The sequence below is a fragment of the Heterodontus francisci genome, chromosome 22, assembly GCF_036365525.1.
Source record: "Heterodontus francisci isolate sHetFra1 chromosome 22, sHetFra1.hap1, whole genome shotgun sequence".
In the NCBI taxonomy this organism is placed as follows: domain Eukaryota; kingdom Metazoa; phylum Chordata; class Chondrichthyes; order Heterodontiformes; family Heterodontidae; genus Heterodontus; species Heterodontus francisci.
The window spans coordinates 41,090,587-41,108,296 of record NC_090392.1 but is presented as its reverse complement, the minus strand read 5'-3'; the positions used below and the strand labels follow the sequence as shown (position 1 = coordinate 41,108,296).

Genomic DNA, 17,710 nt, shown 5'->3' with positions numbered 1-17,710 from the left:
AGTAAGAGATGAGAGTGTGGTGCATTAAACAGTGTGTGAGACTAGTGGTGTAGGTGGTGGAATGTGTCATTTGAAGATACATTCACTAAACATGACAATGCAGGTGAGAAAATTGAAATTCTATCAGCCAATAAAACCATTACTCTCTCCCACCCTAGCCGTTCCCCCTATAGGGCCATCATCTTCGCTCGCTTAAGTCCAAGGGAAGCAGACCCTGAATGGATACGAACAACAACTGTGCTCACCATCCACTGCCAGATCTAGCTAGGCCACATAAAGCTCTACCGGATCCTGCTCTCGTCTGCTAAAACCGCTCACTATTCTAGGATCATCTTATAATGCAAAGATAACATCCGTCTTCTTTTCCCTACTACAAATTTTCTTCTTAAACCCCCCTGCTCTGCCGATCTTTCCAGGAGCTCTATATTTGAATCACTTCAAATCAGGTTTCTGCCGCTGTCACATGATACCAAAACCGCTCTCACCAAAGTCAAAAATGACATCCCATGTGACTCGGACAAAGGTAAACTATTCCTCAATGTCCTTCTCGACCTGTCTGCAGTCGCTGACACAGTTGACCAGATCATACTCCTCTAATGCGTCTCCATTCTTCAGATTGGTGAGACTGCACTCACATGGTTCCATTCTTATCTATCTAATCGTAGCCAGAGAATCACTTGCAATGGTTTCTCTTCCCACTTCCGCACCCTTACCTCTGGTGTTACCCAACAATCTATCCTTGTCCCCTCCTATTTCTCATCTATATGCTTCCTCTTGCCAACATCATGCAAAAATGCAAAAGCAGTTTTCACATGTACGTTGAGGACACCCTGCTCTATCTCACCATTACCTCTTGATTCCTTCACTGTTGCTAGATTATCAGACTGCTTTTCTGACAACTTGTACTGGATGAGCAAAAATTTACTCCAAGGTAAACATTGGGAAGACTGAAGCCATTGTCTTCGGTCATAAACTCTTTCATCTAGCTACCAACTCTAGCCCTCTCCCCGGCTGAACCAGACTGTTCACAACCTTGGAATTATATTTTAATCCAAGATGAGCTTCCAACCACATCACTAAGATTGCCCATTTCCACCAGCGTAACATTGCCCAACTTGGCCACTGCTTCAGCTCATCAGTTCCTGAAACCCTCATCTGTGCTTGTTACCTCTAGACATGACTATTCGAACACACTTCTGGCCCACCTCCCACAGTCTACCCTCCATAAACTCCACGACATCCAAAACTCTGTTGTCCGTGTCCTGACCACACCTAGTCCTGTTCACCCACCACCCCTGTGCTCGCTGACCTACACTGTCTCCTGGTTAAGCGATGCTTCGATTTTAAAATTCACATTCCTGTCTTCAAATCCCTCCATGGCCATACCCTGTCCATCTCTGTAATCTATTCCAGCTCTTCAATGCTCAAAGATATCTGTGCTCATCTAATTCTGGCCTCTTGAGCATCCCCGATTTTAATCACTCCATATTGGTGGCTGTGCCTTCAGCTGCCTAGGCCCCAAGCTCTAGAATTCTATTCCTAAACCTCTCCGGCTCTCTACCTGTACGATGCTCCTGAATCCCACCTATGACCAAGCTTTTGGCCCTCTGCCTTAATATTGACTTCTGGGGCTCAGTGTCTAATTTTGCTACATCACGCCCCTGTGAAGCACCATGATACATTTTATTACATTAAAAGGTGCTATATAAATTCAATATGTTGTTGCATCAAGGTCCTCAGAATTACAAAAGGCATTGGCCTGCACAACTACCTGTTCCACTGCCTTCTCAGAGTTTATCTGGAGGTCCTCCTGACTCCCTGTGGATACAGGACTTCTTTCGCTTGGTGACCTATGCATCAATGTCGCCGGTGTTGCATTGGAGAACCTTGCAGCCTTCTCTCTGCCATATTGTGCCATTCCTGTGTTCCCCAGCTCAAAGTCACTTGTGTAATGAATTTCAGCACCTGCTCCAGCCAAAGTGCATCTCCCTTTAAGAAGTGTAGGCTTCTTTAAGTAGCATTATCTAACTTGAACTTGTGTTCGCCTCTCACGATTTTGCACCTCTTTCTCAGGTGTGCAGCCACTCAACTGCCCGCTCAGCGCTGACTACATACTGCAACCATGTAAATCAGCAAGCAGCACCAAGTTTGTATGACGCCTGCATCGGAATGGGCAGGCAAGGGTTAATCGTGCATCACAATCCCCGTGCCCTTATTCAGCCCTTATCCAATTATTTTCCCAACATTATTTTTGAGGAGATGCATCTTTGTTTTCATAGCAGCAGAAAACCTTCTGCAGTCTACTACAAAACATACCTGTGAACAGAAATCAAGCATCTTTGCGGGCTTTGGAGATCCCTCTCAAAAGATTTATAATCTCACATCACAGAAGGATTACCAATTACTAGCAAAAGAGGAGGTGAAAAGCCTTTTCCTGCTCCCGATTTTCTTGTGCCTTGGGCCTAACCAATATTCTGTTCCTGGACGTGAAGCAGAGGTTGGTGTGTCGCTTCGACCCAGAAATTTCCTGGGATTTCCCCAAGGGGAGAACGGAGTGCTTGTTCATAGAACAGATACAAACATTTAACTTTCATTTAATTAAGGGAGATATGATGCAAGGGCAACTCCTACGTCATTTTTTTCTCCCACCGATGGACACCCATTTAAAGCAGTACCTAAAGAAGCAAACCTCATGCCCTGCTCATGTGCCACCTATTGCACCTGCAGAGAACAACGATCTGGAGGCACTCTGAGCAGCTGTAAGGTGGATCTGGCACCACTGGTCATTAGTGTTGTTGTAAGCCAAAGAAGCTGATTTTTCTAGGTTTTTCCTCCTGCCTCCCCTCATGACCACGAGACCCACATCCTGCTCCTTTGGCCCCATCTACTTACCTGCCGTACCCTGTTGCTCGCTGACATCTCTATCCCTGCCTCGGTCCATTTGCTGCTAAAATCCTCATCCATAATTTAGTTACCTCCAGACATGTCTATTCCAATGTTCTCCTGGCCTTGCATCTTCCACCCTCCATAAACTTCTGCTTATCCAAAACTCTACTGCCTATACCATGTCCTTTACCAAGTTCCACTCATCCACCAGCCATGTCCCTGCTGACCTACATCAGAGATGCTGGGGTTAATGTAAAATTCTCATCCTCATGCTTAAATTGCTTCATGGCCTCATCCTTTGTAACCTCATTCAGCCCTACTGTCTTCTTTCAACTCTGACCTCATCTGCATTCACACTCTCACTATTGGCTGCCTTGCTGCCTCCCCAAGCCTCTCTGACTCTTCCCTCAATCCTTCAAGACCCTCCTTAAAATACATCTCCTTGGATTAGCTTTTGGTGAACCCTCCTAATAGTTCTTTCTTTGGTTTAGCATCCGTTTTCATCTGATGACACTTCTCTGAAGTCCCTTTGGATGCTTTTCTACATTAAAGGGCTCCATATGAATACAAATCATTATTGTTGACTTCCCTTTGCCAGTTCCAGGTCCTGTCCCTGTCAGGTAGTGGGCTGCACTTCATCTAACATCAGATAGTGGGGTTTGGGGGGGGGGGGGGGGGGGGAATGGTAGGTGGAAGGAGGGGAGGCGAGGGAACTGTCCCTTGTATGTTTCTGTTCTTGCTTCTGCTCAGCCATACCCTTACTCACCCTGGACCAGAAGATGTTGATGACTATTAGAAAGTGAGCCACGAGTGTCAGAAACCGGGATGGTATCAGGCTGCTCGGCATCGCCATCGCCAATTTTGGTTCAACGACTCAAGTTCTACCTGTGAAAATGAAAATTTTGGGAGGAGTGGGTTCTAGATTTCCACTACTACTGGTGTGAAAAAGTACTTTTTCATCTCATAGTTAGATCAACCATAACCTTTTAAATTCAAAGGAATCAAGCCAAGTTTATGCAACATGTCCTCATAATTCTTTAATCCTGATATTGTTCTGCTGAACTGACACCTCCCAAGACTAATTTATCTTTCCTGTGGTTCACTGCTCACAACTAAATGCAGTTCTCTAGATGGGGTCTGGCCAACACTTAGTATAGCAAAGCATAACTCCACTTTTGAATCCCAACTCCCTTGAGATAAAGGCCAATGTTCCATTAGTTGTTTTGATTACTGTGGTCTAGCTATTAATGGTTTGTGTACATGGATACCTAAATCACTTTGCTCTTAATGTCCCAATTTTTCTTTCTCACATTCAAAGCGGATGACCTCACACTTCTCCACATTAACTCCATTGGCCAGTTTTTCATACTTACTCAATATCCCTTTGTAACTTTCCTGCCCCCATCTACACTACTTACTGTGACACCAAACTTAGATATGCAGCTCTCTAATCACTAGTGAAGCCATTGATAAATATAGCAAAAAGCTGAGGCCCGCAACAGGTCTGTGGGGAACACCACTTGTGACATCTTGTCAATCAGTGAACATTCCCTTGATATAATAAAAGCAAAATACTGCTGATGCTGGAAATCGGAAATAAAAAAAAATGCTGGAAATACTCAGCAGGTCTGGCAGCATCTGTGGAGAGAGAAGCAGAGTTAACGTTTCAGCTCAGTGATCCTTCATCAGAACTGACAAATATTAGAAATGTAAAAGATTTTAAGCAAGTAAAGTGGGGGTGGGGCAAGAGATAACAAAGGAGAAGGTGTTGATGGGACGAGGTCACACAGAATAACTGACCAGAAGGTCATGGAACAAAGGCAAAGGGTATGTTAATGGTGTGCTGAAAGACAAAGCATTAGTACAGAGAGGGTGTGAATAGACTGTAAAGCACAAAGCACTCCAAGCACAAACATACAGTCACTGAGAAAGGAGATGTGGCTCTGAAAATGAGTTTTGATAGACACTTTATCAAACACCAGAAGGGAAATAGAAAGCAAAAAGCTGAACAAGGTAAAAGAAACAAACAAAAATCCTGTCGGAGAGAACAGCAGAACTTCTTCAAGGTAGGCATTCCTGGAAGAGAAGTGGCAGTGAATTAAGCACTAAAATAAAAGCAAAAAATACTAGATGCTGGAAATCTGAAATAAAAACAAGAAATGCTGGAAATACTCAGCAGGTCTGGCAGCATCTGTGGAGAGAGAAGCAGAGTTAACGTTTCAGATCAGTGACCCTTCATCAGAACTGACAAATATTAGAAACGTAAAAGATTTTAAGCAAGTAAAGCGAGGGTGGGGCAAGAGATAACAAAAGAGGTGTTGATAGGACAAGGTCACATGTCCTTTATCCCTACTTTGTTTCCTATCTTCCAACAAATGTTATTTCCTTGTTCAAGAAAGGGAATAGGGATAACCCTGCGAATTACAGACCAGTCAGTCTTATGTCGGTGGTGGGCAAATTATTGGAGAGGATTCTGAGAGACAGGATTTATGATTATTTGGAAAAGCAAAGTTTGATTAGAGATAGTCAGCATGGCTTTGTGAGGGGCAGGTCATGCCTCACAAGCCTTATTGAATTCTTTGAGGATGTGACAAAACACATTGACGAAGGAAGAGCAGTGGATGTGGTGTATATGGATTTTAGCAAGGCGTTTGATAAGGTTCCCCATGGTAGGCTCATTCAGAAAGTAAGGAGGCATGGGATACAGGGAAATTTGGCTGTCTGGATACAGAATTGGCTGGCCCAAAGAAGACAGAGGGTGGTAGTAGATGGAAAGTATTCAGCCTGGAGCTCGGTGACCAGTGGTGTTCCACAGGGATCTGTTCTGGGACCTCTGCTCTTTGTGATTTTTATAAATGACTTGGATGAGGAAGTGGAAGACTGGGTTAGTAAGTTTGCTGATGACACAAAGGTTGCTGGAGTTGTGGATAGTGTGGAGGGCTGTTGTAGGTTGCAACGGGACATTGACAGGATGCAGAGCTGGGCTGAGAAGTGGCAGATGGAGTTCAACCTGGAAAAGCGTGAAGTGATTCATTTTGGAAGGTCGAATTTGAATGCAGAATACAGGCTTAAAGACAGGATCCTTGGCAGTGTGGAGGAACAGAGGGATCTTGGGGTCCACGTCCATAGATCCCTCAAAGTTGCCACCCAAGTTGATAGGGTTGTTAAGAAGGCGTATGGGGTGTTGGCTTTCATTAACAGGGGGATTGAGTTTAAGAGCCGCGAGGTTATATTGCAGCTCTATAAAGCCCTGGTTAGACCACACTTGGAATATCGGTTTCAGTTCTGGTCGCCTCATTATAGGAAGGATGTGGAAGCTTTAGAGAGGGTGCAGAGGAGATTCACCAGGATGCTGCCTGGACTGGAGGGCATGTCTTATGAAGAAAGGTTGAGGGAGCTAGGGCTTTTCTCATTGGAGCGAAGGATGAGAGGTGACTTGATAGAGGCGCACAAGATGATGAGAGGCATAGATAGAGTGGATAGCCAGAGACTTCTTCCCAGGGCGGAAAGGGCTATCACCAGGGGGCATCATTTTAAGGTGATTGGAGGAAGGTTTAGGGGAGATGTCAGAGGTAGGTTCTTTACAAAGAGTGGTGGGTGCGTGGAATGCACTGCCAGCAGTGGTAGTAGAAGCAGATACATTAGGGACATTTAAGCAACTCTTGGATAGGTACATGGATGATAGTAGAATGAAGGGTATGTAGGTAGTTTGATCTTAGAGTAGGTTAAAGGGTCGGCACAACATCGTGGGCCGAAGGGCCTGTACTGCGCTGTACTGTTCTAAATTCCCAAACACGTCACAAGGTTACCTCCAATTCCATGCAATCTAATCTATGGCAATATTCCCCTGTGCAGAACATTCTCAAAATGCCTTCTGGAAATCCATATAGACAATATCCATAGACACCCTCTGACCACCATGTTAGTAAGCTACTGAAAAAGTACAACTGGATCTGTCAGACATGATCTTATCTTTACAAACCCATACTGGCTCTCTCTGATCGGCTCATACCTATCCAAGCATTAAGTCACTCTGTTCCTAATGATCGATTCTAGTAACTTCCCCACAACTGGCGTTAAGTTGACAGGTCTGTAGCTACCTGCTTTCTCTCTCCTGCCCTTCTTAAATAATGGCGCGACATTTTCAATCCTCCAATGCAAAGGCAATATTTCAGAATCTAGGAGAGCTTTGGAATGACTAATGCCTCTGTAATTCCCTTACCGGTTTCTTTTAGCACCCTGGAGTAGGAACCATCAGGTAGGCACAGGAAGAAATCCTTATAAGAGCTTCATGAGCACATGAAGCAGTAACTCGGCTACCAATTGATCTGGGATCAGCAAGAAAGCTTGGAAAAGCTTACATCTGCATGTAAAATTCAATAAGTTGGAGTTCTGCAAGGAAGGTCCAAGAGGCCTAGAGGAAACAAAGTAGGCAGGAAAAGTCTGGGTCAATGCTTGCTTTGATCATCCAAGGTATTGAGTACAAGAGTTGGGACGTCATGTTACAGTTGTACATAATGTTGGTTAAGCCACATTTAGAGTACTGTGTGCAGTTCTGGTTGCCGCACAACAGGAAAGATGTGATTAAGCTAGAGAGGGTGCAGAAAAGATTCACAAGGATGTTGCCTGGTTTGGAGGGCTTGAGTTATAAAGAGAGATTGGATAGGCTGTGTCTTTTTTCCCTGGAGCGAAGGAGGCTGAGAGGGTACATGATAGAGGTATATAAAATTATGAGAGGCATAGATAGAGTAGATAGCCAGAGTCTGTTTCCCATGGTATGGGTGACTAAAACTAGTGGGCATAGATTTAAGGTGAGAGGGAGGAGGTTTAAAGGGGATCAAAGGGGTAAATTTTTCACACAAAGAATAGTGGGTATCTGGAATGAGCTGCCAGAGGAGGTGGTGGAGGCAGGAACAGTGGCAACATTTAAGAAGCATCTGGACAGGTACTTGAATGAGCAAGGCATAGAGGGATATGGAATTAATGCAGGCAGGTGGGATTAGTATAGATAGGCATTATGGTCGGCATGGACGGGGTGGGCCGAAGAGCCTGTTTCTATGCTGTACGACTCTGACTCTAATGAGGAAGTTCAGAGAAGCCAGCACGATTGATGCCATGGTAAAACCATGCAAGCTGCAGGATCAGAGAGTCAAGGCAGGAGGAGGGAGGGCCAGAGCACGAGGGCAGGAAGAAGATGGCCAGAGTAGTGGGACAGGAGGAGGAGGGCCAGAGCAACGGGACTAGAAGGATGTCCCACAACCACCTCCCCCCCCACTCAAGGATAGAGGAGATCCCTCCTTCTTTTCACCACCCCATCCCCTACTGACCAAAACCAAACACCGCATTCAAGCCGAAGTCCAACCGTACCAATGCTCAGCTTCACTGACTGAGCAAGAGTTACAGAAAGTACAAAACAAAACAAAAACAAGGATGCACATACAGCTTTGAAGATAATAGAGATGTTAACATTTAAGTCTTCAGTCCTTCTCCTAAAACTGAAAAATGAAAGATAATTTAATTGGATCAGAACAAATGAGATGGGAGGGAAAATACCCAAGAGAAACAAAGGAATGATCTGCAACCTGCTTAAAAAGAAATACAGGAGATGGATAGATAACAAAGATAATCTTTACATAAAATATAACAAACAGCAAAGAATGACAAAAAGAATAATGAAAGAGAAATTAGAGTACGAGAGCACCTTAGCTAGAAATATAAAAACAGGTAGTAAGACTTTCTACAGGTAATTAAAAAGGAAAAGAGCAAGTAAAGTGAATGTTGGTCCTCCAGAGAGTGTGTCTGGGAATTAATAATGGAAAATAAGGAATTGAACAGATTTTTTTGCATCTGTCTTGACTGTAGAGGATACAAATAACATCCCAGAAATAATTGTGAATCAAGAGTTGAAAGAGATGGAGGAACTTAAAATAATCATCATCACCAGGGAAAGGATACTGAGAAAATTATTAGAACTAAAAACGGACAAGTCCCCAGGTCCTGATGGACCCGAGGGTCTTAAAGAAGTGACTGCTGAGATAGTGGATGCATCAGTTTTAATATTCCAAAATTAGATTTTGGAAAGTTCCCATCAGATTAAAAAAAAAAGCAAATGTAACTCTGCTATTGAAGAAAGGAGGAAGAGAGAAAGCAGGAAACTACAGGCCAGTTAGCTTAACATCTGTCACAGGGAAAGTGCTGGTTATCCATTATTAAGGAGGTTATAGCGAAACAATTAGAAAATCTCAATGAAATCAGGCAGAGTCAACATAGTTTTGTGAAAGGGAAATCATGTTTGACTAATTTGAGTTCTTTGAGGAAATAACAGGCAATGTGGAGAAAGGGGAACCTGTGGATGTGGTATACTTGGATTTCCAGAAGGCATTTCACAAGGTGCCACATCAAAGGTTACTAAACAAAATAAGAGCCCATGGTATAGGTGGTAACATATTAGCATGGATAGAGGATTGGTTAGCCAACAAGAAACAGAATATGCATAAATGATTAGTTTTCTGGTTGGCAATCTGTAACTAGTGGAGTGCCACAGGGGTCAGTGCTGGGGCCTCAATTATTTACAATCTATATCAATGACTTGGATGAAGGGACAGAATGTATGGTTGCTAAACTTTCTGATGACACAAAGATAGGTAGGAGAGTAAGTTGCGAAGAGGACATAAGGAGTCTGCAAAGGGATATAGATAGGTTAAGTATAGATAGCTGTTGGCAGGAAAAAAGACAGAAGCGCAAGGAGAGAGCCAACTGTGCAAAAGCCCCAACCAATTTTATCACAGCACCTGTGGAAGAGTTTGTCATTCTAGAATTGGCCTTTATAGCCACTCTAGGTGCTGCTTCACAAAACACTGACCACCTCCAGGCACTTACCCATTGTCTCTCGAGACAAGGAGGCCAAAGAAAGTATAGATAGGCTAAATGAGTGGGCAAAGATTTGGCAGATGGAGTATAATGCGGGGAAGTGTGGACTTGCCCACTTTGGCTAGAAAAATAGAAAAGCAACATATTATTTAAATTGAGAGAGATTGCAGAACTCTGAGATGCAGAGGGAGCTGGGTGGCCTGGTACACAAAACACACAAAGTTAGTATGCAGATACAGAAAATGATTAAGGAGGCAAATGCAATGCTGCTGTTTGTTGCAAGGGGAATGGAATATAAAAGTAGAGATATTTTGCTACAGTTGTACAGGGCATTGGTTAGACCATATCTCGAGTCTTACGTACAGTTTTGGTGTCCTTTTAAGAAAGGATACAATTGTGTTGGAAACTGTTCAGAGAAGGCTCACTCGACCGATTCCTGTGAGGAGAGGGTTATCTTATGAGGAAAGGTTGGACAGTTTGGGTCTGTATTCATTGGAGTTTAGAAAGATGAGAGGTGATCTTATTGCAACACAAGATCCTGAGGGGACTGAACAGGGTCGACGTTGAAAGGACGTTGTGAGAGAGACTAAACTTAGGGGGCACAGTTTAAAAATAAGGGGTCTCCCATTTAAGACCGAGATGAGGAGAAATTTTTTCTCTTAGAGGGTCATGAGCTTGTGGAACTCTCTTACCCGGAGAGCGATGGAGGCAGAGTCATTGAATGTTTTTAATGCAGTGGTAGTCAGATTCTTGACAAAGAAGGGAGTCAAAGGGTATCTGGGTAGGCAGGAAAGTGGAGTGGAGTCCACCAACAGATCAGTCATGATCTTATAGAATGGCAGAGCAGGCTCAAGGGGCTGAATAGCTTACTTATACTCCTAATTAGTTTGTTCATATGTTTGTATCTTCTTTACACACAGAAATAAAGAAATAAAAAGCATTACAAAAGCAAAGCACTGAATGGGTGAATGACAAAGTAGGTGAGAGGCAATCTGGGAAGAGACTAGGAAATGAGAACATTGCAAAATTGTAGATAGATTAGGTCTGAAATTAGATCGGAGAAACTGGTCAAATAAGGTGGGATCTGCTGGCACCAAAAAGGGAAAAATGGTCAACATCACGAGTGTAGATTGAAGGTAGCAGGACTTGTCGAAAAGGTTTTTAAAATAGCATACTTGGCTTTATAAATAATTCTGGGCATCACACTTTAACAAGGATGAGGGGCTTCAGTCTGTGCCCTCTGGTTACTGATCCTCCTGCCAGTTCTTGCTATTTACTCTATCAAACCCTTTATAATACTGATCACCTCTATTAAATCTCTTCATAACCTTCTCTGTTCCAAGGAGGAGAACAATCCAAGCTTCTCCAGTCACTCCACATACCTGAAGAAATACAAATGCAAAGAGCAGGCAAGATTCCAGGAAATGGGAAAGATATAAAGAACAGCAAAGGGATAGAAAGTCATAAGAGGTGCAAAATGAGAATATAAGAAAAGGGTTGCATGGAATATCAAGGCCAACACTAAAGGTTTTTACAAGTACATGAAGAGAAAGAGCATGGTTAAGAGTAATGTGGCCCCCTTAATGACAGACCAGGTGATATTGCAATTGTAAACCAGGAAACGACAGGCTTACTTTGCATCAGTCTTCAAAGTGGAAGAGATACCAGAGATACATGGAAACAACCCGCCTGCTGTACCTGCATGTTAACTTTCTGTGATTTGCATACAAGAACTCACAAATCCCTCTGATTCCCAGTATTTACTAGATCCTCATGTTCTACTCCAGAAAGCCAGTTGGTGAAGGTTAGAACTAGAGCCAATCTTGACACATTTTTCCATTTATTTAGTTACACATTACAAGCATACGCCTCCTAACCCACCAACCACAGTTTTAGTCTGTGTCTAGTTATAGGGCTCAACTGAATCCCCAGTTAATGCCCACCACCTGCACACAATTAATATACAATTAACACCTTATATTTTAAATAATATTCTGCTTTTCATTCTTCCCACCAAAGTGGATAATTTTACACTTACCCAATCAGATAACCTGTCTCATTCCTTTTGCAGACTCTCTATCTCCTCTTCACAGCTTACTTTCCCACTTTACACCATCAGCAAACTTCAAAATATTACCCTTGGTCCCCTCATCAAAGACATTAATATAGATTGTAAATAGTTGAGGCACCAGCACTGATCCTTGTGGTACCCCACTGGTTACAACCTGTCATCCTGAAAATGACCTGTTTGTTCCGACTGTCTGCTGTGCTTACCGTCCATCAATTAATCCTCTATCCATGTTAATACATTATCACCAAACCCATCAGCCCTAATCTTGTAGCAATCTCTTGTGTGGCATCTTATCGAATACCTTCTGAAAATTCAAATATACTACATCCACTGATTCCCCTATCTACCCTGCTAGTTACACCCTCAAAAAACTTTAATAGATTTGTCAAATATGATTTCCCTTTCATAAAACTGTGAATTTGCCTAACCATTTTGTAATTTTCCAAGTGCCCTGTCATCATGTTTCCAATAATAGATACCAGCATTTTCCCTAATACTGAGATCAGGCAAAATGGCATGTAGTTCCCTGTTTTCTCTCTCCCTCCTTTCTTGAATAGCAGTGTTAAATTTACTACATTTCAATCCTCAGGGACCATTCTAGAATCTAGGGAATTTTGGAAGATCAAAATTAATGCATCCACTATCTCTGCAGCCACCTCTCCTAAAACCCTTGGATGTAGGCCATCATATCCAGGGGATTTGTCAGTTTTTAGTCCCATTAATTTCTCCAGTACTTTTCCTTTACTCATTCAATTACTTTTATGTTCCTCACTCATTAGATCCTTGATTCCCCATTATTTTCAGTACATTCTTGGCATCATCTACCGTGAAGACAGATAAAAATAAGATTAGTTTAACATCTCTGCCACTTCATTCCTCTTTATTCTTGATTAGCAAGGGGGTGGAAGGCTATCAGGGGTAGGTGGAAATGTGGAGTAATCAGTACAGCTATGAACTTACTGAATGGTGGAGCAGGCTCAAAGGGCTGAGTGGTCTAGTCCTGCTCCTAATTCATATGTTTATAATTTCTCCTGTCTCAGCCTCTGGGACCCATGTTTACTTTTGCTAACCTCTTCTTTTTCACATAGTTGTAAAAGATTGTTTGCTTGTTTACTATCATTCTATTTCCTCTCTCTGTCAATTTCTTGGCCATCCTTGCTGATTTTTAAAACCCTCCCAATCCTCAGGCTTGCTAATCTTTTAGCAACATTGTAAGCCTCTTCTTTTAATTTAATACTATCTTTAAACTTTTTAGTTAGCTACAGCTATACCACTTTTTCAATGAAATTTTTATTCCTCAATAGAAAACATATTAATTGAAAATTAATTATTTCTTTAAATGTATGCCATTGCTTATCTAGTCATATCTTTTAATCTAATTTTCCAATCAATCTCAGCCAGCTCATCCCTCACACCTCCACAATTGCTTCTTGTTTAAATTTAAGATTCCAGTTGCAGACTTAACCACATCACTCTCAAAATTAATATGAAATTCTATATTATGATCACTCTTCCCTGGTGATGGTGGGAGTCTCAGTGATAGGGGAGGACTCCTGGTGATAGGGGGCATGGTTACCCAGTGATTGGAGTTACACAGTAATTGGGGCTTCCTAGTGATTGGGGGGAGGGGGGATTGGTTACCCACCTGATTGAAGTTTCCTGCTTTGGAGGGTGGGGGTGGTTGCTCAGTGTTTGGAGTTTCCTGGTGATGGGTGGAGGGGTTTGTTTACCTGGGGATTGGGGTTTACCAGTGATTGGGGGGCATAGTTAACTGGTGATTGAGGTTTTCCAGTGATTGGGAGGGGGTGGTTATTGGTGAATCACCACCCAGTGATTAAGGTTCCCTGCTGATGGGGGGAGAAAGCTGAAAGTGGTTACCCAGTGATTGGGGTTGCCCGGTAATTGGGGGTGGTGGTTACCCAGTGATTGTGAGTTCCTGATGATGGGGTAGTTACCTCTTATTGCCGTTGCCCCGAACAAGATGGCGGCCGGTTACCCTGGTAACCGCGGCCTAACACTGACTCCAAACCAAATTCACACAGGCGGATCCCCGGCCATTAAATGCCCAGAGTAAGCAGCACCAACCCCCTCTCCCCGTCCCACCCCCTACCCTGGGTATCCCTCTCCCCGGCCAATAAATGCCCAGAGCAAGCAGCACCAACCCCCTACCCCCGTCCCTACCCTGGGTATCACTCTCCCTGACCAGTGAATGCCCAGAGCAAGTAGCTCTCATCGACTCTCCCCGGCCCCCTCTGCCAGGTATCCCTCTTCCCGCCCAGCGCAAACAGCACCAGTCGCCTCCCTCCTCCCACCAGGTCCATCACCCCCTCTCTAGCCCCCGGACAACTCCCTCCCCCTCACCTCCAGCTGCCGCTCAGGAAACGGCCACGAATCGCTGGAGTCCATGCGCCTGCGCACTGAGGTCCCTCTGTGTGGCTTGAGCGTATTCTGCTCCGCATTGTTTTCTGGGTAGGGATATGCGACATTAAATAGGCGGAAAGGGGGCGCTCTGCTGATAGCTCCTGATATACTTCTGAGTTGCAAGCGGGGTGGGTAAAGCAATAGGGGCAGATTTTAAAATAAACTTTTGGTTCGGAGAAAAGAAACGTGAATTTCGACCAGCAAAAATCCACTGGGTTGGAAAGGGAGTGATTGAGGCATAAATTACGAAATGTTCACTTTTTATTTATTCTGAGTGAGTTTATTTTAACATTTGTGACATTAGCTGTCCACTTTCATCTGTTCAGAAATGTGTGATCCTTAATCATGGGTTCCTCTGAACCAGTAATCATAGAAGGAGGATGCCATTTGGCCCATCTTATCCTTGGTGGCTCTCTGCAAGAACAACTCAGTTAATCGTACTCCCCACCCTTTGCCCATAATTGCCCTGCAATGTTTTTTTCTTTAAAGGTGCATATCCTATCCCCTTTGAAAGGCCAGGGTTGTATCTGCCTCCACCACACTCTCAGGTAATGCATCCCAGATCCAAACCATTCATTACATAAAAATGTTTTTTTCCCTCATGTTGCTGTTGCTTCTTTTGCCAGCCACCTTAAATCAGTGTCATCTAGTTTTCAATCCTTCCACCAAAGAGAACACTTGAAGGATTAAAGGGACAATGGGAGTGTGGGTGTGAAATTCACTTAAAGACAGAAAGCAGAGAGCATTAGTGAACATTCTTTTTTCAGACTGGTGGAAAGTATGTAGCGGTGTTCCCAGAGGTCACTATTAAGATGAAATTTATTGTAGTGAAGTGCAAAGTGAGACATTTTGGTAGGAAAATTAGAAGAGTTAATATAAACTAAATGGTAAATTTTAAGGGGGTGCAGGAACTGAGACATGGGAGTGTACGTATAAAAATCTGTGAATGTAGCAGGAACAGACAAGAATTCTGTGTTTTAAAAATGCATATGGGGTCCTTTGCTTTATTAATAGAAGAATGGAGTACAAAATGCAAAACCTTCATAAATCGCTGGTTAGGCCCCAGTGGGTGTACGGAGTTCAATTCTGAGCGCCACACTTTAGAAACGATATCAAGGTCCAGAAGAGAGTTTCTAGAATGTTACCAGGGATGAAGGATTTTAGATTGGAGAATTGGGATTGTTCTCTTTAAAGCAGAGAAGGTGAAGGGGAGATCTGATAGGTGTTCAAAATCATGAACAGTTTTGATAGATTAAATAAGGAGAAACTGCATTGTCCCCCATGGCAGAAGGGTCAGTGATCAGAGGACACAGATTTAAGTTGATAAGCAAAAGAACCAGAGGCAACGTGACTTTTCTCTTTCACGCAGCACATTGTTATGATCTTGAATGCACTGCCTGAAAGGGTGCAGGAAGCAGATACAATAGAAACTTTCAAAAGAGAATTTCAAAAGGAAACCTACAGTATTTATTATGCCACGTAACTCATCAGCAAACTTAGATATACAGTTCTCTATACTTTCATCCATGTCATTTATAAATATAGTGAAAAGATTAGACACCAGCACAGATTTCTGGGTGAAACCAATTTTCGTACATATCTATTAACCCTACTCTCTCCTGCCTCCTCACCAATTCCTTACCCATGTCAATTGGTTACATCCAATTCCATGCTCACTTTTGTTAAAAGGCTCTTATGCGGAAACTTATCGAATGCCTTCTGGAAATCAATAAAAATAACATCCACAGGCACTCCAAAGGGACTTGGTTGGCCTTGTTCATAAGTCACTGAAAGCTAACATGTAGGAGCAGCAAGCAATTAGGAAGGCAAATGGTATGTTGGTCTTTATTGCAGGAGTAAAGAAGTCTTGCTGCAATTGCAGCTCACCACCACCTTCCCAAGGGCAATTAGGGATGGGCAATAAATACTGGCCTAGCCAGCGATGCCCACATCCCTTGAAAGTATTAAAAAAGGTAGAGCCCTTGGTGAGACCGCACCTGGAGTATTGTGTACAGGTTTGGTCTCCTTTCCCAAGGAAGAATATTTTTGTCATAGAGGGAGTGCAAAGAAAGTTCACCAGACTGATCTCTGGAATGGTGGGATTGTCCTACGAGGAGAGATTGAGGAGACTGGGCCTATATTCTTTCGAGTTTAGAAGAATGAGAGGTGATCTCATTGAGGCACACAAAATTCTTACAGGGCTCAATAGGGTTAATGCAGGAAAGATGTTTCCCCTGGCTGTTGGGATGCGGGGGGGTGGGGGGGGGTGCGGGTCCATAACCAGGGAACACAGTCTCAGAATACAAGGTAGGCCATTTAGGACTGAGATGAGGAAGAATTTCTTCACTCAGAGGTTGGTAAATCTTTGGAATTCTCTACCCCAGAGGGCTGTGGAGGCTCAGTCATTGAGTATATTCAAGACAGATATTAAAGATATCAAGGGAAATAAGGTTAGTGTGGGAAATAGCGTTGAGGTGGGAGATCAGTTATGATCTAGTTGAATGGTGTAGCAGGCTCGTAGGGCCGAATGGCCTATTCCTGCTCTTTCTCCTATTTCCAATGTTCCTATATTCCACTACAAATCTTAGACAAAGAGAATTGTGCAGCACAGAATCATAGAATAGAATCATAGAATGGTTACAGCACAAAGTAGGCCATTCCATCTGTCGTGTCTATGCCAGTTCTCAGCAAGAACAATTCAGCTAGTCCTGCTCCCCTGTCCTTTCTTCATAGCCATTGTTACAAGGGTTTCATTTTTGTACTCAGAACTTAGAATTCTATGTGTTTTAAAATCTGAGAAAATGATTTTTGCTTAGTGGAAGACACCAGCAAATAGTTGAAATCTTTGCAATGTTTTGAAAGGAAGTTCATAACATGCTGAACTTTATGGGTGCTTTAAAGCAAGTTGAACTTGTACAAGGACAGGAAAGCAAGCAATTTCCAAGAAACTGCGGCGTTTTGACCTTCCTTAGAGCAGCTTTGTTGAATGACGGGGAGACTCTATGTCTGGACATGTGACCATGTTCAGGAAGGTTTTATTTTTCACTTTGGACCCTTTAAAAAGCCAATGAGTTGGACAAAGAGCAGGCATTTGAAATCTTTGCTTTGACCTGCCTGGAGCAAGACAGGGAGACCTGAAGAAAAAGACCTCTCTTGAGAAGAAACCCCTGTGTGTCAGAGGTAGCAGATTCCTATTGCCTCCAGTCTTTGAAGAATCCCTGCCTCAAAAGTGGTCCTTGTTGCCTCCTGTGTTTTGGGAGAACTTGAAATCTCAAAAAAGCTTCTACTGTTAGACTGCTGCTTCAAAACCCAAGCAAATCTGTTGCTACACCTTTGTTGATAGACCTGTGTGATGCCTGCTGTAGTTAAATTGATGTGAATGCGTACCCATCACAGACTGTTCATCAACCTTGCCTGGTGAGACTTCGAGTGGCATCTGACTATTCAACTCTTGGACACCTC

The 17,710-nt window shown here is 43.2% G+C and overlaps 1 protein-coding gene across 10 annotated transcripts in view; it reads right to left on the bottom strand.

Moving 5' to 3' along the window:
• tmem107l (transmembrane protein 107 like) overlaps positions 1–14,246 on the bottom strand; it is a 101,143-nt gene extending 86,897 nt beyond the window's left edge. For 5 of the 10 annotated variants that reach the window (XR_010977146.1, XR_010977148.1, XR_010977147.1 and 2 more), the window contains exons 1-2: positions 14,189–14,246; positions 3,653–3,771 (exon numbers count right to left, since the gene is read on the bottom strand). Coding sequence is in view for 7 of the 10 variants with exons in the window: in XM_068053749.1 (XP_067909850.1) it covers positions 3,653–3,739 (87 nt within the window). In the remaining 3 variants the exon portion in view is untranslated. The other 5 variants (XM_068053751.1, XM_068053752.1, XM_068053753.1 and 2 more) reach the window with 5 other exon arrangements.
• Positions 14,247–17,710: the final 3,464 nt, after the last annotated feature.